The following is a 25811-nucleotide window of genomic DNA, read 5'->3' as shown; positions in this document are numbered from 1 at the left end:
TACTGTATAACCATTACACCAAAATCACATTCACAAAGTTGTAGTGAAATTAGCCTTATCAAAAATCTTATGTAGGGGAATTTTACAGTATGCACTCCCATGGTTCTAGTTCTAGTTAATATTTGTTTAATGTAAACAAACACACGATTGATATTTCTTTATATAAATATATCTTCTCTGAAACCTTGAGTTTTCCCCTGTAATTGAAAAATGTAGACGCTACAATCAATACAGCCAATGTGAGAATGTTCACATAACAATGTAATGTGATTAGTATTTCTGAAACGTGACCGACTGCGCTCTATTAAATTATCAGCAGCCTTTAAGTGTGACAATTGAATTACGTTGTGAGAAAAAACGCGGAGCTATTAAATGGATAAGTCCAATAGTACTGTTAATTAGTATATTAATCAGTTTATTAGGTTTTGTAATTTTCATAATTGTATTATTTTAATATCAAAAGAAATTTGCAACACATATGATTTTAGTTTGAAAGTTAAAGAGTATTGTCCCCAAAAAACATAAAAAAATGAAGATTAATTAAATCAGACTTTGAATAGGTTATTTTGTAGTTTGGGTAAAGTGAATTACTTCCGTAGAAAAAAAATAATGTTTTCACTTATAAAATAACATGAAAAATTGTTAAATTCAACCAAATATCCATTGGCTGGCAGCCAATTTTTCCATTTTTTGCTTTAAATTCCAGTTTTCAGGTAAATAAATTTGTTTTGATCCAATTTTTGGTCGAAGTCAATAACTATTATGTGACATTAAAATGTCATATTTAACAACAAAAATTGAAGAAAAAAAAATATTTTTCAGGGGGACAATACATCTTTAAGAATAATTATTTACATGAATGCTGTTAGAGTCAATATTCTCACCTCATGCATGTAGGTGCATACAATTACAAGGTTTATTTTCTTTATGGTGGATTTTAATAATTGTCAAATTATATTGTTACCAATTTTCTTTATTGGCAATGTTAGAAATCTACTAATAATCTAGTATAATTGGCCCTTGAATTATTATTATTATTATAGGCCTACTTTTTGCTACTGTATAGTGAGTCAGTGTGTAAAGTACATAAAATAGGTTATAAAACACAAAACATTGAATCAAGTTATTATTATTTTGTAGTAAATTAAAAAATTATTGATCATAGAATGGCAATACCTTAGTATTATTATGTAGGATTATACTAGTGGTTGATCCAAGATTTTGAAAGGAGGGTCTAAAAATGTTTGCATTGTTACTGTACACTATAGCTACCATGAGATCCACCTAGTAATTTAGTATATATTACTGTGTAATGCTCTACTGCTAAAAGCAAGTCCAAACTAGCCCTACTGTACTAGTGTAGCATGATATCTTACCTTAGTGATATAGTGATATACATTAGCGGGGTGTCACGAAACCTAAGACCACGAAAGCTAAGACCCCCTAAGACCTAAGATCACAAAATCTAAGACCCAAGACCTAAGATTAAAAATACTAAGATATACTACAGCTTAAAAACAATACTTGTTTATCCATACATAATTTTAAACACAGTAGGTTTCATTTATTACCATAAATATAATTAAATACTACCGCAAAACATAGATAAACTCACATTATTTTCGCCCGTTGAGTAAATGTATATTTTTTCTTTACAACAAACAAACTTGACGGGTTGTTTGTTGGTATATATTTACTCCATTGTGTTGGTTCAGAGGATTTTTTTCTTACGCACCTGCCTTTCTTGTATTTTGACTCCAAATTTGTTGACTAACTTTATCCTGAACACCACACTTTAAAATTAGGATTTATAAGTACTTTCAGACGGAGAAACACATAAAAACAAATAAATAAATCCTTTAAATTGATGATTTTACAGACATGTTTCTTTGTATACTGTAACTCCTCGAGCTCCCCCCATGCTCAATGTTTTTGTTTCTATGGAGCGCCAAAAGAGCAACAATAATAGTACAAGTATAAAAACAGAAAGAAAACGAAACGAATCACGATTTTTAAATTAAAATTTATTTGCCAGTATTTATTTCTTCGTACTTGCATGATTATACTATTATCATTACAATTTTAATTTTACATTGTACCATCCACACTGTAGATGGACTCCACAGAGTTTTCAGCCCTCTATATAATTTTTGCTCTTTTGACGTTCCATAGAAACAAAAACATTGAACATGGTAGGCCTACTGCTACTGGGACCCTGCTACTGTACTGTAGGCTTGTCATGCGAAATTCGCAAACAGTTTGTGTGCAAGAAAAACGTCTGTAAAATCTTCAATTTAAAAATGTATTTGTTACTTTTTATGTGATTCTTTTTCATAAAAGTGCCAATTCTAAGGTGTGGTATTCAGAATATATGTTGGGAGTTAAAATACAAGGCAGGTGCGAAAGATAAATATTTGTAATCTTAGGTCTTGGGTCTTACCTTTTGTGATCTTAGGTCTTAGGGGGTCTTAGCTTTCGTGGTCTTAGGTTTCGTGACACCCTACATTAGCGATATTATAAGGAGGCTTTAGAGTAAATTATTTTACGAGTGAAAACTGCCTCCTCCAACTTATTTCTCTATGGTCTAAAAGGAACGTTGAGGATTATTTAGAGCAATGTGTAGATGTACAGTAAGATATTTGAAACATAAGCCACATGTAGCATGCTAGAACCAATCCTATAAGAACAAATCCAACTACTGTATTCATATCAACACATTTGGTAATATTTTTAGCAATCGGGTTTCGTGAAGTTTAAATTTAAAATTTATGTCTTATAAAATGCACCCTTTGTCGGTAATTATTCAAGTACATTTAAACCCGCAATGGTTTAATGTGTTTTTGAAAATCATTCAATGTATCATTTCTCACTTCTGGTTACCTAGGAAACATTACATACAAATTGTAACCCCTGACCTCAGTGTAAGTATGTGGGCTGTATTGTGTGTGGACAGATCAGAGAGCTGTTTTTTCTCACTCAATAACATTATTATTACATACAATTAAAATAATACATTAACTGCTGTACAGTAGCCTATACTATATCATTCTTTAATACAGTAGTTTTTAATAGTCTAATCAGATAGCCTAGAGCAATGATGTTGTGTCATGTTTAGCAATCGGGGCAGAGGTTATATATGTTGATTCTGGTGGCTTAACATAGCTACATTTTATGAGAGAGATAACTAAGGGCCTGTTTCTGCTGCATAAAAATAACCGGTTAAAATCGGTGTGAATAAATTAAAATCGGTGTGAATAAATTAACTCCATTTTCTTGGCAGCAGAAACAGGACAAATTTGTGGTAACCGGTTAAAAGGCAGCGCAAAATAACCGGTTAAAAACACCAATTTAAATCGGTGTTAGAACGCCGTTTAACCGGTTATCGCTGAGCAATTCTTAGCTGCAACACGAAATAACGGTTATTTGATTGACAGTTGTGACCCCGGGTCAGATACCGTCGCATACGGTGTGTGTTTTCCTCGTGGTTTTGACAGTCGAACGAAGAAGTGAACATGTATGTGGATGAATGAAATCACAAGATATGTTATTCAGTTGTGGAGGGAGAGAAAGTACGGGGAAGGATGGCAGGCAATAGAAAAGAATCACAGATAATAAATAAGAGCATTTTTGCGAAAGTAAAAGAGGAATTTGGGGTGGAGTTCCGGGGACTACCCAAGCTAAGCAATTTGAGGCGTTAGTACACGCTCGCGAAGGGTATGGATGGTCCTATATTAACACCAAAACGGAAACAAAAGGGACTCAAAATGTTGCAAATACCTACCAAACGATAGTAGATAATGGTTAATTAATTATGAAAACCCAAATTTTATAGCAAAAATCATCCGAATTTATGTTATAAACGATGAATTTAGCAACAAAAACTTAATCCAAACGAGCGTATTTATGGCACGCCCTTAGTGCCTTTAATAGGAGAACAATGAACAATCTTAATTTGATCGTTTTATAAAATTTTTTTTAGAAAAACATCACATCGACCGAAAACAAAGGTTATGAGAGCCTTTGATAATATATTAAATATGATTTTATTAAGCATAGAAATGTGTTATTATTTATGTTAGTACATAATATTATGCGAAACAATGTTTAATACTCATTATTCTATTAAAGGCACTATGTGCGTGCGATATTCTATGACTTGGATACTCTCGTTTGATTTAAGTTTTTTTTTGCTATAAAAGTTAGGGTTTCATGAATCATAATTAATTAACAATTATCTACTCTCGTTTGGTAGGTATTGCAACATTCTAAGTCTCGTTTTTGTTTCCGTTTGGTTTTTTGTAGGACCGCGCTCGCGAAAGGCAACAGTCGTTCACGTGGTAAGGGCCGTATCATCATCGCCTTTGTTGATGAATTTTAGGCTAGATAAAAATTATCCTAGGCGATCGGGCGCTGCACGACCCTCCCCATGTTATTGAAGGCGCCATGAGAATTAATTTTATTAGCGATCAGTAAGTAGGCTTTACAAAAAACAAAACTTGTAGACCTGTAGACAACATTTTATTATTTTAACATGTTTGAGATGTTCGGCGATATACACACGTGTGTACTGACGACGTCGATGTAAACAAACAGCCAACTTACTACTTCCGTCTGAGTGTATTGCATTTTGGGTAATGATGACGGTTTGCTCGACGACCACCCATAGATTTAACCGGTTATTTCGGAGCACAAATTGAGCAGAAACGCGGTCTTGTTATTGTTATCTATTTTTAATCTATTTTAAAATAACCGGTTAAATTGCGTTATGCAGCAGAAACAGACCCTAAGAAAATATTTAGTATTGGTACTACTAAAAATAAAGCAATAATAAACACTTTCCCTGTCCATAAATAGACCCAATAGTCGCCAATCATAAAGCCCTTTGTTGTTAAACAGAATATAAGTAGAGAAATTAATTTTGCAAGCTCAAAAGAAATTATGAAAAGAAAAGGGAAAAATGAGTATAATAACTGTAGGTTCTGTTTCTTTCTTTTATTTAATTTTTCATGCTTTAAATACAAATATTACAAATTTAGTTACCAGGTATCAAAGAAATAATAAATATGGTAATCAAATTAATTATAAATAAGATAATATACTGTTATTAAAAATAACTGTTAATTTAAATTTTGAGGCACTTGGAACATGCTGCTCTGGAACCAGAACCAGAACATCTTTGAGAAAAGTTAGCAGATACACAGTACAGTAAATGTTTGCTTGTTGCATAGACTAAAGTAGCTCTAAAGAAGAAGTGAGGCAAATGTGCACCCGAAGCTCCAATAAATCCAGACTGCCATTAAAAACTTGTTGAGGAACGAATAATAGACCGAGTTTTGAATGAAATCACCGGTCTACGGTCTGTACAAATACCAGAACTCTTTCTAAAACCAGAAATAAAAGAAGTACATTTTTACTACTAAAAATACAAATTTGATTCTACTTGCAATTAAATTTTAACAACATTTAATAATTTATAGTGATATTGTAGTTGTCATAGTAACATGTAATTACAAGTTTTTTCTGGATTATAGTTAATGTAGGGATTTTAATTAGCTTAACAGATATAGAATAATGTCTGTAAAATGTTTGTAATACAGTAACGTCAATTGTTATGATTTATAACATTGTTATAATAACTTTCCTTTATTGTTATGATGAATTTTGAGAGTTGGAAAACATTGTGTAATGTTTAGTATATATGCATTAAAAAAAGATAATGTCTAATTGTTAAAATTAAAAAGACAGAAATAACAGTAATAGAAGTTACTGTAGTTAGGGTTTTTCCCATTGCGTGTTCTACTGTAATGCACTTGTCAATTGTATGACGCACTATACGACCCCCGGGAGAGGTGCGTCATTTGTCTGATGTGAGTCATACCTTTGTATACTATGACGCACCCCTGCGTCAAAAAAGTGACTTACCTTTACTAGACAATGACGCACCTATTTTTAAATTAGCGACCGACCTTTTAGTGAATTATGACGCACCATGACTGTCTTTTTGACGTACCTTCACTGACGATTGTTGACCCCGACTACTGCAGTGCATGCAGTGTTATATCAAAAATCTCAAACTAATACGCGTGTCTGGTGCTATATGGAGGCGCGCCAGGGTCGTCGATCGATGTTAATCAGGCCGGCTAGGAACGTTCTCGCGCGATCACACAATCACACAAAGATTGGAACGGCTATTTATAATACAAATATTATGTCATTTTCCAGTTTGGCCGATAGAGGGCGCGAGTGATGACGCTCTCAAGCGTGACAATGTACAACCTGGCCGCCCCTCCGCGATCGTCAAGGCCTTGTTTTCAGGCTTTTTGGGTGGCGCGGGTCGGTGGTAAAGTGACGGACATTGACGCACCATTGAACATTGAGGCGACGCACCATTTGGGTTCTTTGACGCACCCCTGTGTCATTAATTATTTGTAAATGACGCACCCATGACGCACCACTCCCGGGCGTCGTATAGTGCGTCATACAATTGACAAGTGCATAATGGGTTTAAAGCTCTGTCTACATTATCAAACTTGTTTGCCCAAATATGGTAGTGAAATTCCCAAATATGGTAGTGAAATTCCGAAATATGGTAGTGAAATTCCCAAATATGGTAGTGATATGACATCATCATGTTCATATATGGGCACATCACCAACACAAAGATGATGTCTATTGTTAAAATTAAACTGAAAGAAAGAATAACTGTAATGGTGTAGATATTATTTAGGGGTTTCCCCATTTTATGTTACTGTAATATGTTTAATTGAGGTAAAGTAGTTTATTTTATAATCATTGTAATTGAGTCAATACTTTAAATACAGTTTCAGACCATAATCAATATATTGTACTTTAAACACAGGCTTGTTCATATTATCAACTTTGCTCTTTATCCATATTCTAACAATCTTGTGACTCATTTGATTGAAGAATCGCACACAATAAATACCAATAAAAAGTCACTTTGTCATCCCTAATGCTTGACGTGGTTAAGCAATAAACATAGACAGATTAATTTTTAATCGAAATGCCACTTTTGCGTGCAAGTGTCTCTGTGATAATGATTTGTTGCGTTTTTGTTTACAATCAATAGCGTCCTGGAATATTAAATCTAAACCATCTAATATTATGTAAACAGTATATTGCTTTTAGAGTACTGTACTAAACTTACAATTTCTTTATCAAAATAAAACAGATGCATAATTAGAGTCCACTCACTGTAAAGACTAATTACTAGTGGTAATGGTATAAAGTGGAAAACCACATAGCTTGTCCCACGTACAATCTGTATCTTTCTTGAGTGAAAACCGTCTGTCCGCTCCACGTTGTGTGTAAATGGTCATATGAAATAACATATATATTCTATATTTTTATTACTTTTACCGCTCATCTGTGTGAATTGGCTTTAATAGTCATGTTGTTTTGTTGATCTGTACCATACTGTCCTTAACTGAAAAAAACCCCAGTACTGCATAAATATGGAGAAGTTTGTTTTTGAATAGTTCTACTTTCCGAATAAACTACTGTATAACAGTTTCAAAGTAAATAATTCAATCAAAATTACTTTGTCATTGCAATGTGTAAACCATAGTGTTTACAATATGTGCTGTATTTTTTATACTGTAACATTATATTATCTACACATTTTTACCAAGTAGCATACAGTATAACAAAAAGGAAGTAAAAACAATTTAAACAGCATTCATCTTACTATTTTTGGTACAGTATAGTGTTGAGTGGAGTCCTGAGTAATATATATGATAATACTGCAGTTTTATCAAATGTACACATTCTATCAACTGATATTGAACATTTAATGTTCATTTAGTTTTAAGGAAGTTACACATAGCATTATTTTGATAATGTTTTTATAACCCTTTGATACGACCTTTGAACTGTACTAAAGTACAGGAGCACTGTCTGTGTGACATTTGATTCAATTTCCATATTATTATTGATACTTGTTGATATTAATTATGACATGTCTACCACTAGTCTACTATATACCATATACCAGCTTTTTTATTGTTTTTATTGAATATTAAAATTCTTTAGATATGGTGTATTCCTACTGTAAGCTTCAGCTTTTTTGTCGTTTCAAAGAGATATTGTAAACTCAAATTAGATAAAATCCAAGTGCACTACATTAAAAATTTTTTCGTACAACACCCATTTTTTAATCTATATGCAGTAACTACCGTACTGTGAAAGCCTGGGATCACAGTATGAAGTCAGAAAGTCCCCTTATTCAACTTCCCTTTCTAAATGATGTCAATATGGGTTACTTATTTGTGGGGTAAAAGATAATTTTTGTGAGTCTTCCACTCATACTGCTATAGAGGTTACTCACAAACACAGTTTAGGGAACTCTTTGACCAATATTGCTGAATGGAGACCCTCTAGTAAATGTAAATGGGGAATAACCTGCAACTTGCTGAATTGCGCACAAGTGTATGACACATACAGTACAGTACCATAACTTTTTTCTCGCCTAAGGGTCCCTTTGTGTCGAGTGCTGCCACCAAACGGTGCCCGTTCGTCTGTCCACAATGGCTGAGTAGACCAGTACACCTTTTTTTTGCATAAATTCATAATTTGCAGTTTTTTATTTTCATAGACATTTTCAACTTGTTTATCTTTCAGGAAAATTCAAATATATTAAATTTTAACACCGGCAGTGAAAGTTGGTGGAAAACGAATGGATTTGGCTGTGAAACGCAAGAGAACAACACAGTGAAATCATTTGATGAATATACGTCAACACCGCCAGAGGTCACGGGATGTTTGTTAGATTACGTGTACATTGAAACCATACATGCTGCTGTACAGATTCTATTAGGGGTGAGAGGTCATTTTAACGTCACTTGTTCATATTTTCAAGAGTGAATTACGTAATTAATTAGTTTTTAATCCATGCACAGCAATTTAAACTATAAATCATAGCCTAATAATATCGGGTGAAGAGAAATGTAACCAAGGATAACATATACAGTTTCAGACAGTCACAACATTTTAAACTAGTTATTTTCCAGAATACATTTTTGTAGCCAATAATATTGCATTCGCCATCCAAATGTCAAACAGTATTTTTCAGTAAGATTCAATACATTATTATAACATCATTCATCATTTTTACCTTCTTTCAGATTATTTATATAAATGCTATTTTCAAAATAGATTTTGCAAATAGATAAATTTGTTATTAAAGAGTATATGTAAATTACACCACAGCTGACTTTTAAAACAATGAATCTTTAACCAGTTTTAGGTTAGATGATATTATTATAGCGCTTGTCGCATTTAACATACTGCAAAATGCGTTCATTGACCGAAAATTTGTATCTCCAAGCTGTGAAATATGGAATTTTTAAATAAAATAAATTTCGATCTATTTTTAAAACTGATAAAAGTTATCATCCAAAATTTCAGCGAACATACTGTACTGTATACTACAGGTGCTGTCTTTTAAATTTATGCGATACTACTAGGATGTTTTCAATTTTTAATGAACTGTAGTTAAGTGATACGACAGGACATTGAGATGTGCTTTCCTTCAGTTTTGGAGATTTAGACAGCAACCAACAACATAATGCGTAGTCCTAGATCTGGTTGTTGGAAATCAAAGTTCCTATTTATTGTTAAAAAAACCCAATAACCAAAACAAAAGTATGAAACAGACAGATACAGATAATGAATTTATTGCTACAAAAATGTGGACAAGAATTATTAAACTCCTTGACTGTTGTTTAGGCCCTATACAAAATTATATTACCCTATATATCTTCAGTTCAAAACTGATGAGGGAGGGAGTTTCTTTTCTCTCTCCCCACCAGGGACAAACTAATAATGTTATGGGCCCTATAGAGTTTACAGAGTGTTGTATGTAGTATTAGTAAGTGTCTACTGTGCTATTTGAATGCCTCAAGGGCACAAACAGAGCATTAAGGTAAGATATGTCTTGAGATCCATAACCCAACATTATCCTCTGCTGTGGAAAACAGCTGCTATACTCTGCTTGCCTGCACACATTGTATCCAAAATATTTGATTAAGAAAATAAGCAGAGAAGCTAGCAGATATGTTGCTTTGTTCAGAGATGAGGTTTCCTGATTGAGATAGAACTCCTGCAAAATCTTAATTAGTTTATATGATTAAATTACATTTGTAAGTGTTGCTGCAGTATTTCACAACTCCTCTTAAGCTTGGTTCCCACTAGAACTTAACGCAAGGACGTAAACGCAACGCAAGCGTTTTGACCAATGACAAGCGAAGTTATAGACAGTTAGCAATCACAAGCGAATAAGCCATCGCTTGTGATTGGTCAATTCACTTGCGTTGCGTTACGTCCCTGCGTTGAGTCGCTAGTGGGAACCACGTTTTACATTCAATTAACAATGATAAGTCAACACATGGAGTAGTATACTGTACTCTATGGTCCGGTACAGTAAATACAACACTACTGAAGGAAGCTTAATGTCCGCATTTAAACTGATCTGTTCCAAAGCGGTCTTTAATTAGAGACATACTGTACCTGTACAGGAGTACACTATTATTTGTAGAACTAGACTTTACCTGTAAATTAAGAGAAGCCCTTTTTTAATGACTCATGAGTGGGCTTCTTTTCAAGATGGGCTTCTTTTCGAGATTACATTTGCAAACTAAAGAGGTGGAAGGGGGCTTCTTTTTGAGATGGGCTTTATTTCAAAAGTGGGCTTTTTTTTTAAGTCTTCCCATTTTATTTATTATATACCGAGAATTTAATCCTCTCTCTTTGAAGATATGGTAGAATAAATTTACGAAATGAAAAATTCTATTGAGCACCCCTATCGGATAGTGGTATCATCCGTGAAATATACAGTATTATATAACACCTATATAAATTCCTGTCATTTGATTGGACGAATGTGGGTCACATGGCGTGCAATAGTACGCACTATTCAACGATCGTTAAATAGTACTTTTTGAAACATTTTTGTGTACGAAAAAAAAACGTCTAGATGTTATATAAAACAAATAATGAATGTTTTGTATTCGTGTAATGGTACAAATAATGGCACTTGGTGAATGATGAAAGGTTATATCAACTCGGCTTTGCCTCGTTGATATAACCTTTCATCATTCACCTCGTGCCATTATTTGTACCATTGCACTCATAAACATTCATTATTTGTATACTATACATTGATTGTGATGCTGATTAGAATTGTAATTATTAACGTTTAAGTAATAACATTTTATTAGATATCAAGGCTCATTGAAGATTACCGATTAAAGTACAATTAGACGATATTAAATGCTAAATTATAAAATTGACATTTTGAATGTACTCTCTTGATGTCATCAAATCAACAATAAATGTATAAATTGTTAATGAACAGGTGTTACCTGATGAAGATTTCTTTGTAAATATTTTTTATCATATTAGAGACTTTTTGATTGTCAGCTTTAATAGTAAAACGGTATGATAAATTAAACGTTTCTTAACCTCCATAGTTCCAGTTATAATATCATTTGGTTCTTAAGCCAGATCAATATCTCTATAAACCTATAATAACCCATTAAGGTAAATTTACACAGACGAGCGGTAACATTAATAAAAATATAGAATCTATTTTATTCCTTATGACCATACACACACAACGTGGAGCGGACGGGCGGATTCCGCGCAGGATAGATACATATTTTACGTTGGACAAGCTATGCGGTTTCCTGCTTTCCGTTGCTGCTTGTCTGTGTGAATTGGACTTTAGGCACCAATAACCCAGTTGTGAACCTATAAAGTCGGGCCTTTCTGTATTATAAAAGATTCTAATGTTGCGCCTTTTGCTAGGACCTCTTTCACATAGCAAACAATCACAATTATTGAATATTATTTTGATTAAATAGTGTACCCTTTACCATTGTGAAGGGATCACACTGTCAATAATGAATAGTAGCTTGATTTCCTCAATATTGCTGTAATTTCTATGTGAAAAGGGCTCTAATGGTACTGTAGCTTGATTACCACAATATTGCTATAATTTCTGTGTGAAAGGGACTCTAATGGTACTGTAGCTTGATTACCACAATATTGCTGCAATTTCTGTGTGAAAGGGACTGTAATGGTACTGTAGCTTGATTACCACAATATTGCTGCAATTTCTGTGTGAAAGGGACTGTAATGGTACTGTAGCTTGATTACTACAATGTTGCTGCAATTTCTGTGTGAAAGGGACTGTAATGGTACAGTACCAAAGACTGTATGAAGCAATATTGGCACCTACTTTATAAAACTATAAAGCTTCCAAATGTTAAATCATTGTTCTATAAGAAATGTGTGTTGTTTGTTTTGCATATTTTCATTTTACCTGATTTTTCTAATATTCTTTAATTTTTTTCAATTTATTTACAGATTTTAGGTTTTATTCTTGCCATAATTGTAATTTATAAATTTAATGAAGAAGAAGATAGTTGTAAGTATCATTTTAATCTCATTTACATTCCAGTAACACTTGTAATGTTGACAAGTTAATTAAATTGACTAATAATATCATGGACAATATATACTGTAGGTCCATGATTATATACTATGTAGTGTCCTCTGTCACTAGACCATAATTGCACAGTATTACTGTGAAATAGTGTCCTGTGCCATTACAATTAGTGTCCTGTTTCTCTGGAAAATAGTCCCGAGAATAGTAAACTGTGTCATTGGAAAATAGTAAATCATGTGACTGGAAATAGTGCACAGTGTCATTTTCAGTGGTATTAATAGTGCACCATGTGACTGAAAAATAGTACACAGTGGCAGTAGTATTATAGTTGCAATGTCAATGTTAAATAGTGCCTTGGAAACTCAGCACATTCAGCAACTTTTTCCTGCTGGGATATTGCATGAAGAAGGTCTTTAGTACAAGGAATGTGGCCTATTTAAAGGAAAAAAAATTATTGAATGAAATGTTTTCAGTGGAATGTTATTCTTAGTGTTGTATTTCTCAATGCATGTGTTCAGTTATTTTGAAATGCGAAACTGTTTACTGAAACTGTTTCAAACAATATTAATTTTCATATTTTTAACAATGTATATTTTGTATTTTATTTCAGTTGATTTTATTGGTGGCTTTGATTCATACTCAGCGTACAATCCTGCAGCAAATGTCAAAGGTCAATCACTACAAATGCACCCAATTTATATGTAAGTATATGCTTGCTGATTCCAATCTAAATTAGTCTAATTTTGTTGTTCTGAAATGTCATACATTAAGTGAATAATACAAAATGGGTTGTTGTTAAGTTATTATGCCCCAGCCCAAAGTGTTATAAATGTGGAGGAATAACCTGCGACTTGCAGCCTACTGGGTTGAATTGCGCAGAGGAAGAAGAAACAACTTTCTTCTACCTTAAGGGTCTCTTCGTGTCATACTGCTCCTATTAAACGGCGCTCATTCGTCTGTCCACAACAATAGAGGCTGATATGGACCAGTGAACCTTCTCTTCCGAACGATGAACTGGGTTTGGGTGCTCACAAGCCAGATGTGTACACTGGACCTCAAGTTGTAAGTCCCTTTCCAGCAAATCCTGCAGCAAGTGTCAAACTACTACGAGAACTATAGTCAAGCAGTGCATTAAACCTTTGCTTATTTATTCTATCGCCCGTATTCTTAAACCGGACTTTAGTCGTAGTTCGAGCTAAAACTAAAAAAATGACGTCATTTTAATTCATAAACCGAACTTCAACTAAATCGCCGACTAATTCAGGCCAACCTCGACTAAATCGAGACGGATTTTGATCGATTTTTTTAGTCCTGGAGGGGGCAGGCTAAATGGTCGACTAAATGGTTTTTAAACGATGTTTATGAAAAACGTAACAGTCATTGAGTTGTTATATTGGCCAGATATTGAAGAATGAAATATCTATTTTTATATTAGCTTAATTAAATATACATTGGTATATGTTATAATAATGAAAATCATCTTTATTTAATACAACTGTATACAAATTACATAATTTTCTTCGCGCAAGTCCGACTTCAACTACGTCACGCCATAGCGACAATGGCAGATGCGGAAATTCACCACGCGATGGAATGTTAGGGGGCCTAGCGCTTTCTTGTCACGCTATGAAGTGCGTGGTTCGTCGCGATCATACTTTGTTGGGGGCCTAGAAAATATAAAAGTTACCGTACCGCCATAGTTCCTAAATATATTTTGAAGATTTTGTTTGCTGTTATTTTGTTAATCAAAAGTACTTCACTGTTAAATTAATACTGATCTTGTTCTAATAATTAACGATTAAAATTATTTTTCATGTATAGTCCTGATGCGTAAAAAGTGTTGTAAGAAAATGGAAAGTGATATCAATGCGCAAAATTTTGTCTGCTCCTCAAATACTCTCTTGTCATTGACCAATGTATAGCCTTTATTACCCAGACGTGTGCAACTCGACTAAAAGCTCAACTTTATTAAGTCGAACTGCAAACTTCGACTACTTCGTTTTTTAATCGAATTTGAAGTAATAGCTCGAACTACGACTTTTTCAAGTCGAACTTTGAACTACGACTAAAGTCCGGTTTAAGAATACGGGCGTATGTATGTGCAGCTCATCCTGTAGTATTTGAAATGATATTCCCAATCCATAATAAGCCTAGTATAGGTCTTCAGGTGTAAATCTCTAGGTATATCATATAATTACCGTATATTTCGGTGTATAAGTCGCACTTTTGACACGCATATTTGACCTCTAAATTAAGGGTGCGTCTTATACACCGAACATAAATGCCTCACCACACAGATAGTACATATGCCTAGGCCTAGTAGGCTATCGTCACCTCGTTAAAACTATAGGCCTGAGTAGGCTAGGCCTAGCTACAGTAACTAACTAACGTAACGGCAACCTGCTTCTGCCTAGTTTTCAAGGCATTTTAGCATGATGTCATACTAAATATGATGAAAAGATTTGTTCATTATGGCGATAAAATTTCATTTTTAAACGTTTACGTACGATTGGAATAGTATTTATTTATACAGTAGTTATACGCACGATCGCCGTACCCCCAGCGCAAGCCCTTCTTGGCGGCCACAAGGTGTACGGTATTCGACTAGTATATTCTCCAGGTGATTATAGCATGGACCTAGCGTACACACTTCTCGGATACATAGATACTAATCGAATACGCTTGTCCGTGAAAACGTGCGCCCTCTCGAAATGATCGAGCGAGGCTAGCCCACACGTACGTGTTACACACACGGTCATGCACTCGATGTTGCGGCTGTTGAGGCTGGACGCGGCCGAGCCTAGGTAAGAAAAAACCTAAATAAAGAACGCCGTTGCAGATATAACAAAATATATTATTACAATAATATTGATTACAATTTAAAAAAACATTGTTTTGATGAAATATAAGGTGCGTCTTATACACCGACGATATAAAAAATACCGATATTTTACTCTCAGTTAGGGGTGCGTCTTATACACAGGTGCGACTTATACACCGAAATATACGGTATATGCTGGTTATCGTCTATAACGTCACTGCTACTTCATGTATCAAGGGTTGTTTGGGTCATAAAGCTCCACAACATAACATAAGGCTATTGCCCATTCTGAAGCAATCATCTGGCCAGGATTAGCCTAAATAAGAGGCAGTACAGTATGCTTGAACAGAAGCTCCCCTAAAATGAACTTGAGGTGTGCGATTTACTGTACAGCATACTTAAATTTGGTATACTTCTAATCTAGACACTAAAATACAGTACAGCACCCCTGAATACGCTGAGGAGTGCAATTTGTTTCACACCTGCAATTTTCAAACGACAAGGTGTGAAAGGCTTTAAAAAAAAGAAACGCATTTCTTTTGCTCTCGTCGGCACCACTCTTCCTACTATAGGAGAACAGAAAGAAGAAAAGAAAAAAATAATGTAATGAAAAAAAAAAAAATAGAAAATATTTCTACATAAACAAAATTCACATGTCTTCATCAATAAAAGCATATGTATCTATAAACACACAAAAAAAGATTAAAGATATTATTGCAGTACATAGATTGTTGTTTATATTAGCCAGGTGTTTCACATAAATCATGATCTGCGTATGCATACCAACAATTTGATAACAGATTATAAGAAATAGACATCATAGCACCTGGTTACTTGGCAAAATGCTTGTGTACTGCAGTAATTGATCTGTGTGTATGTGTACATGTATATATTGAAAGTTTGATGATAATGTCCACAATTTTCATTCTAAAATTGGTTTTGAGCAAATTTATATATTGAACAAATAATCAATTAAAATGTTGAGTTTATCTTTATCTTCAATCAATATGGGCCAAAATAATAAATAACCAAAAAGTTACCATTTATATTATTAAATATCCATTTTAAACCAGATGAAATTTTTTGAGAATAAATAACACGACTGTCACTTAACTGGGGTACTTGCCATGTATGTATGGAAAGTTTTTGTTTGCATGATAATGACCACAATTTTCATCCTGAATGGGTTTAAAGAAAGCTGATATATTGAAGAAATCATAAATTAAAGTTATCTTTATGTTCAATATGGGCCAAAATAATAAATAACACATCCTCTGTCACTCTCTTTATTTTGCTTTCTTAGGGCTTAATTTATTGGTCTGGTTTGTCTAAAAAAAATTGCTGACTTGATAAATAATGAATAACCTTTGATCCCAGTTATAAATTTAAGAGAAAAGTATTACCAAAATTGTTGTTGCTTTTTCTTTAAATCTACAGTATTAATAATAGTCACCCTGAATGATCTTATTTTGGTTGGCTAGTAGTAGCACCAGTTTTGGGCTAGCAAAATGTCACAGGCTAGTGAAAAATGGAAAAATCAAAATACTCGGACTAGTATTAGTAATGAGTGGAGCTTAGTGGTTTAGATGCTTGGTTACCAATCCGAGGGTCCTGGGTCCTAGTCCTGTCATATGTCAGGATTTGTTCTACTAACGAAAAATTAAAATTACAACTCCACCCCCAAAGACTTGTAATAATTAGACTTGTTTATGTAGAGCATCTTGTGTACAGTATGTTTCTCTTTATAATTTGAGGGGGAGGACGTCTTAATAGCTACTAGCCTTCAGCTATATGCTTATCTGGCCTTTCCAAATTATAATTTAAAAAAATCAATTCACTAATCTAGAGGTTTGGTCAGTTGTTCATTTTCCTTTTTTGTGGTGACAAATTAAACTGTTATGGTTTCTTTAACATACCAGTAATTTCTAAATTTAGTTCAATCTCTGATTTTAGTTGGCAGATATAGCACAGTTTGTTTACAATATTGAAATGAGTACATTGATTTTATTATTGATTCGGCTCTGATTCAACACGCTGTCTGGTGAAGTGCCGTATATCACACTCTTGGTAGACAGACTTAGTTAATAAAAGATACTGTTAAACAAGACAATATTCATTTTTCTGGTTATAATAGGAAATGTTTGGTTTGACAAAGTTAATATAATAATAATAATAATAATAATATTTATTTCCACAAATAATAAAGCAAAATACAGAGTAGCATTAACAGCAACAATGAAAAATTCAATGACTGCAGACCTCTTCCGATAATCGCAAAAGTTTACCAATATTTTGAGTCAAACTCATGCTTAAATGTGCAATTCAAATTTATATCAAATTTTTTTTGAATTTAAGTTTTTATTTAAAGTCTGATTTTATTAATGTTGATTTTTCATGACTTTGGGGGACAATACTGTACCTCTTTAAATAAATAATAATTTGTTAAGTAAAATCATTTTAAAAAGCATGACAGCTAAAATGTAAAAATAATAAACTTTATACATGAAATAGAATTTTAAATACTAGATGGTACACTCGATTTGCTCGCGTACCATCTAGGTCGTGCCCACAAATAGTTCTCGAATACATAGTAATTTCAGCGTAAACAAAACTGGCGATTTCAAATGTACGTACCGCAGGACTATAATACATTGTCGTTTACAGAAACGAATAGACACAATTATTTATGCAGTCAACCAAAATTAGCACCCTGGGAATTACTTCCGAAGGAGGAACTTGTCACAAAATGAATTTTTGATTTGAACTCATTTAAACAAACCGAATTTGTGTTTAATTATGTAACATTAAGGGTTGAGGGATGGGGGGAAGAGGATAGGTACAAAGAGGAACAATTTTTTAATATATTCTTTATCCACTCAGTAACGAAATATTGTTTTCATGTTTTATAGGTCTATAAATAATATACCACTAAATACAGTAAAACATTTGCGATTTAATACTTTATTAAAACTGTCACTGTCATAGTCGATTGAAATAGTAAAGTACATGTAACGATACACTACGACGTTTATATTGTTTGTAATTATTAATTAATGCAAACGTTGAGAAGCAAATAAAGTGTATTTGTATATTATGTGTTTATAATCTAACAGTAGCGGCTACACACACTCACAGTAATAAAGTGTATTTGTATTTTGGTTTTTTATATCTAACAGTACCACTCACAATAAGAAATTTGCGATTCAAATGGCGATCAAAAGTAGTTAATACCTATTTACAGTATTTTATAGCATTGCAATACTATTTATGTTTATTCTCCAAGGGCCCATTACCTACTTGTGTTAAACCATGAAGGTATAGTTCATGGTTAAACCAAATAATTTAGAATGTTCCATTCATCGCCAAGCAATCCTTTTGTATAAACGACGTATATTAAATCTATCAAAATAGTATTTTTTAAAGAAAATCGGCCTGTCTTCAATATTATGATGCTGTACTGGATGGAGCTGTTCAACCCGTTTTCATCTATTAAAAACAATTATCGTAGGAGGATATAGGAAAATGCGAACCATCCTCGTATTATTGTGTGTGAGTATTTTTCAAGAGGACATCCAGTATACAGTGTATACCACCATCGGAAAACACCCCTATTTGGGGCAAATCGTTGGAGCTAATTTCGTTTTAATTGTCAATAACTAAATATCTAACTCAATTTAATTAGTAAACAGGTTTCACCAGGTGGTTAAAATCAGCACCGAAAGTACGAATCAACTTTATATACCATCGAGTAAACATTCTAGAAATAACGCGCGATTTACCGAATTTTGCCCTTACGTAAATTTATATATAGATTGTATTATTAAGCTGTTCAAATGTCACTGTTGGTGTATAAGTATGCTTGCTCACTTAAGAGCGGTTGGTGACTGACATTTGTATATCAATTTGTACAGTACATCAATTTGTACATAAATTCATTCAAAACCATTTATAAACATACTGTACACAACAGAAAGACTTAAAGTGCATAAAGAAAGGTCAGATGTTGCACGTCAGCAATCAGAGTATAGATCCTGACAATGAAACATTAAGCTGCTGTCGTTTTATTTATACATTTAATCGGTTTTGCGTTAGTAATAAATATTAATCTTCTTTTTATTTATGCTGCTGACAGCTATGTTCTGTGTCAATATGTTCTTTTTTAAATAACCGTTGTCGATAGTAATTTAATGTTTTATTAGTGTGTTGACAGGACATTAAATGTTCTAATTAATTTGCCTATGAAATGCATTCACTTTCAATTGTCTTAAATAGAGAAAGGTTTTTTTTTTATAGAATTAAACTGCAAATATGCTCAGGCATTTCATAAGGAAATTTTTAAATGAAAATAATGTTCACATTACTTAAAAATATCAATATAATAATTACATAATCCGTATTAATAAATTTGAAAACTCTGAATAAGGATATCCCCTGAATAAGGGTGTCCCTTGAATAAAGGTGTCCCCTGAATAAGTTTGTCCCTGAATAAAGGTGTCCTTTCCTATCCTTTTATGTGTGTGCATTAATTTGATTTTCAAACACTGGCAACATCCAAACTATTTGATATCTTGTATTTTTTATGATACCAGGCCTAAAACAGAAGATATGAGGTAAGTGTTGCCAGATAGTTGTGAATGTGTCTTGGTAGTAAATTTATATTGATGGTCAGTTGCATGTTTGTTTTACATGGCAACCATTACATATTAAGCCCAACGTTTATTATTGTATCATTGTTCAAATTGAATGTTTTTATTGATTTCATTTTATTTGTTACAACAAAAGGAACAAAAACTAATATTTAGATTTCATAATTTAATTCTGATAATAAATTACTTTTTATAAAGAAAGAAATAAATGAAAGAAATAAAAATGTTAAATGTGTTATAAATAAAAACCAATTAGGCGTACATTTAATATTTTATTACATGGAGAAATACATTTCTAGATCGTTATTGTGACTTATAGAATAATAATAAAAAATTGTTTGTTAGTCCAAGGGTTTATAAACACAATTTATGGCAAGTTAGCATATTTAATAAGTAACTGTGCTTGGTAATAATCATGTATTAATTTTTCATTAGAGGCACTTTGTTCAGTCAGGGCATAAGCCGCTGCGATTATTGCGTTCTTAATATCGCCTTTCTATTTTACAGTATAATTATTAGTTCATTAGTCATCCAACAAATACTATTTAATTTCTGTGGATGTTGAAATGGATGCTGGTCAGAGGCAGATCCAGAATGTTAAAGATGTATCGTCCCCCAAAAACATGAAAAATGAAGATTAACTAAATTGACTTTGAATAGGTTATTTTGTAGTTTTAATAAAGTTAATCCCTTCCGTAAAAAAAAAACAAAAACAAAATGTTTTCTCATATAAAATGACAAAATAAATGGTCAAATTCAACCAAAAACCCATTGGCTGGCAGCCAATTTGACTATATTTTTCTTTAAATTACAGTTTTTTCAGGTAAACATTTTTTTTTTCCGATTCAATTTTTTTTCAAAGTGGATAACAATTATGTGATTGCCAATAAAATGGCATATTCAACAACAAAAAGTTGTAAAAATACATCTTTAATGATACAGTATATTTCAAATAACTAACATTACCGTAGTAGTATTACAGGAGTTAGTTGTTAGTTCATAATTTCATTTTTGCTGTCAAAGGAGATTGCGCAACGCTTTGTCTCGGCCGTGAGTATGGATGAATGGAAGGTGATGTATTGCATAAAATATGAATTAAAAAAGGCTGTCAAATTTTGTTCAGAAAAAAGAATTTGATACATTTGTAAAGGAAACCATTCTGCTGTTAAAATTAGATATAGCGTAGTTCATTAAAAGGTATCGTGATTACTAATGGTGTCGATCAGTATGGTTGACAGCAGTGTCAATTAGCACTTTGTTAGTATTATTACCTTGAGAATTAATTAAGTAATTAAGATACATATACCGTATCAATGTAATGTTTGTGTTCAATCCAATTAGCTTGTCATCTATGTAGATATACAGATGTAAAATGGACATAAGTTGTATGTGAACCAGCATGATTGTTTAAAGATGTATTGTCCCTTTGACCAATTAAAAAAAATTTTTTTTTTTTAAATTTCGAAAAAAATTAGGTCATTTTGAAGTATCATAATAGTTATTAACTTTCACCAAAAATTAGTTGAAAAAAAAATCATTTAACCAAAATACGGACGTTTTTTGTTCAAAAAATAACTTTGACTTCCAGTAAAAGTTTTCGATCAAAACATATCTCATAATGCAACGCGCTTGTTTGGCTACTCTGTATGCATACTCATAAAACTTCCTTGCGATCTGTGTGAAAACACCTTTTCATCTGTGACGAGTTGTAAACAATCCTAATTAGCATCATGCATAATGCATACTCGTGGTTTGAAATCTTTGTTTACTTTCGCTCGTGACGATTTTCCAGACGAAATGTAATCAAATTAATTTACCTGTTAATTACGTAAAATTGTTGTTTTTGCCTCAAATTTTCGACTCAACGTGAATAACTTTAATATTACTTTGATATGGTCAATTTTAATTTAGAATATTATTTTTTTCATTTTTTGTGTTTCAAGGGACAATACATCTTTAATATATTTTGTGCATGTTTCATTATTCTATAATAATAACTAGCAATATGTAAATTATGAATAATAATTTAGTTTGCATTATTAAATGATTCAAAATCATTGAAAATTTATGACAAATTATAAATGTACCATGAATAAGGGTGTCACTGAATAAGGGTGTCACCTGAATAAGGGTGTTTCCTGAATAAGGGGTGTCACTTAATAAGTGTGATTATAATAATTAAATAAATAATTTTGCAGTTTAATATTAAATGATTCAAAATATAGTTCTATAACACAAATATAAACTTCCCATAAGTATAAGCTGTTAAAACAAAAAGCATTGGCTAAGTAAAAACAGTTTTTCAAAATGTATTTTTATTTATTTATTTATTTATATTATTACTGTCCTAATTCTAAAATATGTTTGCTATTTTTATGTACTGCAGTTACAAGAAAATGTATTGCTTTAGTAATTATATCCTACATTTTGTTAAAAAAAAGAAAATATACTTTGAAAATATTGTACACAGCGTATTTTAAAATGTTTGTTTACCATACAAATGACAAATTTAGAATATTTTGGTTGATTTATTTTTCTAGTCATTGCTAAGAACAACAAATATGACCAAAAGGTTTGTGTACAGTATGTGTACAGTGTTGAACACCCTAGTGTCTGTAGCATGCTATTTGTTTCAGTGAAATTGTTGCTTTTGTCAGGATATGTTTCAATTCAATTAATGTTTCTTAATAACGTGTTCCCACAATTGACCACCTCAACACTTGTCAGTTAAATCTAAACGCCAATTTACAAACAGACGAGTAGTAACAAAAAACAGTAACCATAAAAAAGAAAAAAAAATTCTTTCTTTCTGACCATTTATTACACAAAATGCGGAGCAGACGGGCTGTTGAGCGAAAACCCACTCAGGATAGATACTGATTCTATTTGGGAAAAGCTATGCAGTTTTCTGCTTACCATTAACGCTTGTCTGTAAATTAGTCTTAAGTATTTAGAAGAAATAATAAAATTCCAAAAGAATGTACTGTACCTAAATGCTTCAGATACAATTGAAGCTAAGGCCATAGGAAATAGATAATATGGTTTTTGCCATCTGCCCTAACAAATTTTAGCCCCGCATCATAAAAGTTCATCTTTAATGTTTTAGATTTACAGTAGATTGAATTTTGTGTTATTTCATTCTCTTCAGTAAAGCATAACATTTTAAATCTATGCAAATGTGTCTAAAGCTCTATCTACACTGTCAAACTTTATGTGACAAAAAAATGTGATGTGCCTATAGTGTAGTGATAGTGTAGACAGAACTTAACAAACATGGTCTAGTATATGCTAGGCTGTCACATACTTATGACCCATGTTGAGCCTTAAGTTGATGCAATGTTTTTGTGTGAGCAATTAAAATCTAGCCTGAAAGATAAAAAATCCTGCACCAAAATTTTAGGAGGTGGTGCCGAGAACCATTACATGTGTTTTCCATGGCCTATCTAGAGTTAGTATCAATGTATTTTTTCAACTATCAATTGATATTGCTGGCTAACATTATCTATGTCTTCTAACCGAGTTCAAATATTTATAAGTGTCTATGTGACTGGAAAAGTGACAACGATTAAATTGTAATGTTGCTTTAAGATTATGTAGATTATCAGTGTAAACTATCGATGTAAACACAATAAATTATGCTGATAGGTAATAAGACGATATAAAGCTCTGTCTACACTATCAAGCTTTATGTGATGTGCCCATATATGGACATGATGACATCATATCACTACCATATTTGGGTGCAAACTAGATTGATAGTATAGACAGAGCTTTAGAATGAATTTTTAAAAATTTCACTACTAGACCACCGGGCTAGTTTATTTTGAGTTTCACTGGCCCACTGGCTATGTTAGAAGCGCATTAGCTACTTCTTATAATAGCCGAGTGTCAAATCTAAAACATGAGGCTGTTACTGCAGTACTGTTACTGCAGTACTGTTACTGCAGTACTGTTTTAGTAGAGAGCATAAGATTTGCTTTACCAGATCTATCCAATGCCCACTAAAATAATTTAGCAGTAAGCAACAAAATTTGTCTCCGTTTTTTAAAATATAATATTTGCTTTGCTTTTTGTGTGGTTTTGTATCATTTTACCTTAAATGTATGTTTAACAAATCAATTATTTATTTTTATTTGCAGCACAAAGTTTGGCCTAGATCTAGATAGCTTAAGAGTATCAGGTGAATTTAAATGGTTTATGATATTCAACTCTCCATCCTCATACATATCCAGGAGAACCACTGGAATGAACAGATATCCCATCACTTAAGCATGGTTCCCACTAGCGACGCAACGCAAGGACGTAACGCAACGCAAGTGAATTGACCAATCACAAGCGATGGCTTATTCGCTTGTGATTGCTAACTGTCTATAACTTCGCTTGTCATTGATTAAAACGCTTGCGTTGCGTTTACGTCCTTGCGTTACGTTCTAGTGGGAACCAAGCTTTAGTTGTAGCAAGACAATCTAACAACAGGATACTGAACTCCGGATATCAAAGGGTTTATCTGTGGCTGCGACTAGATCAGTTCCACTCTCCTTAATAAACACCGCTCGTCGCAGAGAATATGTACCTAATGCAGTACTGTTGGTATTTTTTGCAGCCAGACATAAGATCAAAAGACTGTTATGATTTTCTATCTTGGCAAGGCGAGCTAAGTGTCCTGTTGTTAGATTGCCTTAATTGTAGGACTCTGATTGAGGATCTCACCAATTATAAGGCCCATTTTCCACTAGCCAAATTTGTTCCTGCGAATCAAAAGTGTCTGCTTATACGCATGCGTGTTCATGTTTCCATCTTCCAAATCTCAGATTACTGATATGAATTCTAGTTCCTTGAGTTTTTTGATTTTCAGCGAAATTAGTAGTTCAAATAGTTTATACTTTTTGCGAAACGAAAAAAATTGCAACCAATCAGAGCTCAGGAAAGGAATCATGACATGTTTATGCAAACACACAATGATGGAAATGAAAATCGCAGCTGTTTGTTCTTTGTGTGGAAAAGGGGAGGGTTTTTTTTCCCTCTGCGAAACAGTCGCGCGAACAAATTCGTATAGTGGAAAACAGACTTAAAACTTGGTGAGGTTCCACATGGGATAATTGCTGCCCCTTTTTAATATTTTGTATACTCTCTCGTATTAGCATGGTTACATTTTCAAGTCCCAAAGATCTTGGTCGGTGTTAAAGGGAGTGCATTTTTGGGAGAGTTAAGAAATTAAACTCTATACCCACTTGATCATTGTTTTATTCCTTTTCATGTTTGTCATCTAACCATTTTATATTTAGTTTGTCATCTATACCAGTATTTAATTGTCATTTTACCATTGTCATCTTGCTCTATTTTACTTCACTGCATGAGAACAGAATGATCATTTTGTTGGCTCATTATAATTTTTTTTAATTTTAATCCATTTCAGTATAGTTCATTAGGATTGACCGACTTTATTTATATAAATAATAAATATTTGGATTAATGGAGTTTCATTCTGAGCCATTTACTGGTATTAGTTAATAATCCATTACTTGTTCATAATTAGTTGTTGTTCTAGGCCTATACTTTATCATCAACAAATGTATGAAGGCCTAAGAAGAGGTGTTGCCTGCAGGGGTTTATTCTATGTAAAATAAAATATTATTTTAGGCCTAGCATAAAAGGTGTTACTGTTAAAGGAAAGTTGGACAATGTGTACCTGGTCTGTCTCAAATGTAAGCCTCGACTCAAATTTAATTTGAGCCTGGCTAGTTTTAAAAATTGGTGATAGGATTTGGAATTTTTTGAAAAAGAAACTCTTTGTCTATTTTCTTCCTGATCATACAATTACAATACAATAAAACTATTATTTATTTATAAAAAAATAAAATATAATTTATTATAT

General features: G+C 32.8%; 1 protein-coding gene across 2 annotated transcripts in view; it reads left to right on the top strand.

The window, feature by feature from the left end:
* LOC140039602 (sodium/potassium-transporting ATPase subunit beta-1-interacting protein 3-like) overlaps window positions 1-25811 on the top strand; it is a 35633-nt gene that overhangs the window by 8601 nt on the left and 1221 nt on the right. The window contains exons 4-8 of one of the 2 annotated variants that reach the window (XM_072085257.1): window positions 8641-8838; window positions 12388-12448; window positions 13080-13170; window positions 19880-19900; window positions 24076-24116. In XM_072085257.1, the coding sequence (XP_071941358.1) occupies window positions 8641-8838; window positions 12388-12448; window positions 13080-13170; window positions 19880-19900; window positions 24076-24116 (412 nt within the window). The remainder of the gene's footprint in view (window positions 1-8640; window positions 8839-12387; window positions 12449-13079; window positions 13171-19879; window positions 19901-24075; window positions 24117-25811) is intronic. The other variant, XM_072085319.1, reaches the window with a different exon arrangement.

Source organism: Antedon mediterranea, chromosome 1, assembly GCF_964355755.1.
Source record: "Antedon mediterranea chromosome 1, ecAntMedi1.1, whole genome shotgun sequence".
Lineage (NCBI taxonomy): Eukaryota > Metazoa > Echinodermata > Crinoidea > Comatulida > Antedonidae > Antedon > Antedon mediterranea.
The sequence above is the reverse complement of the archived record's forward strand: the minus strand, read 5'-3'. Positions and strand labels throughout refer to the sequence as shown.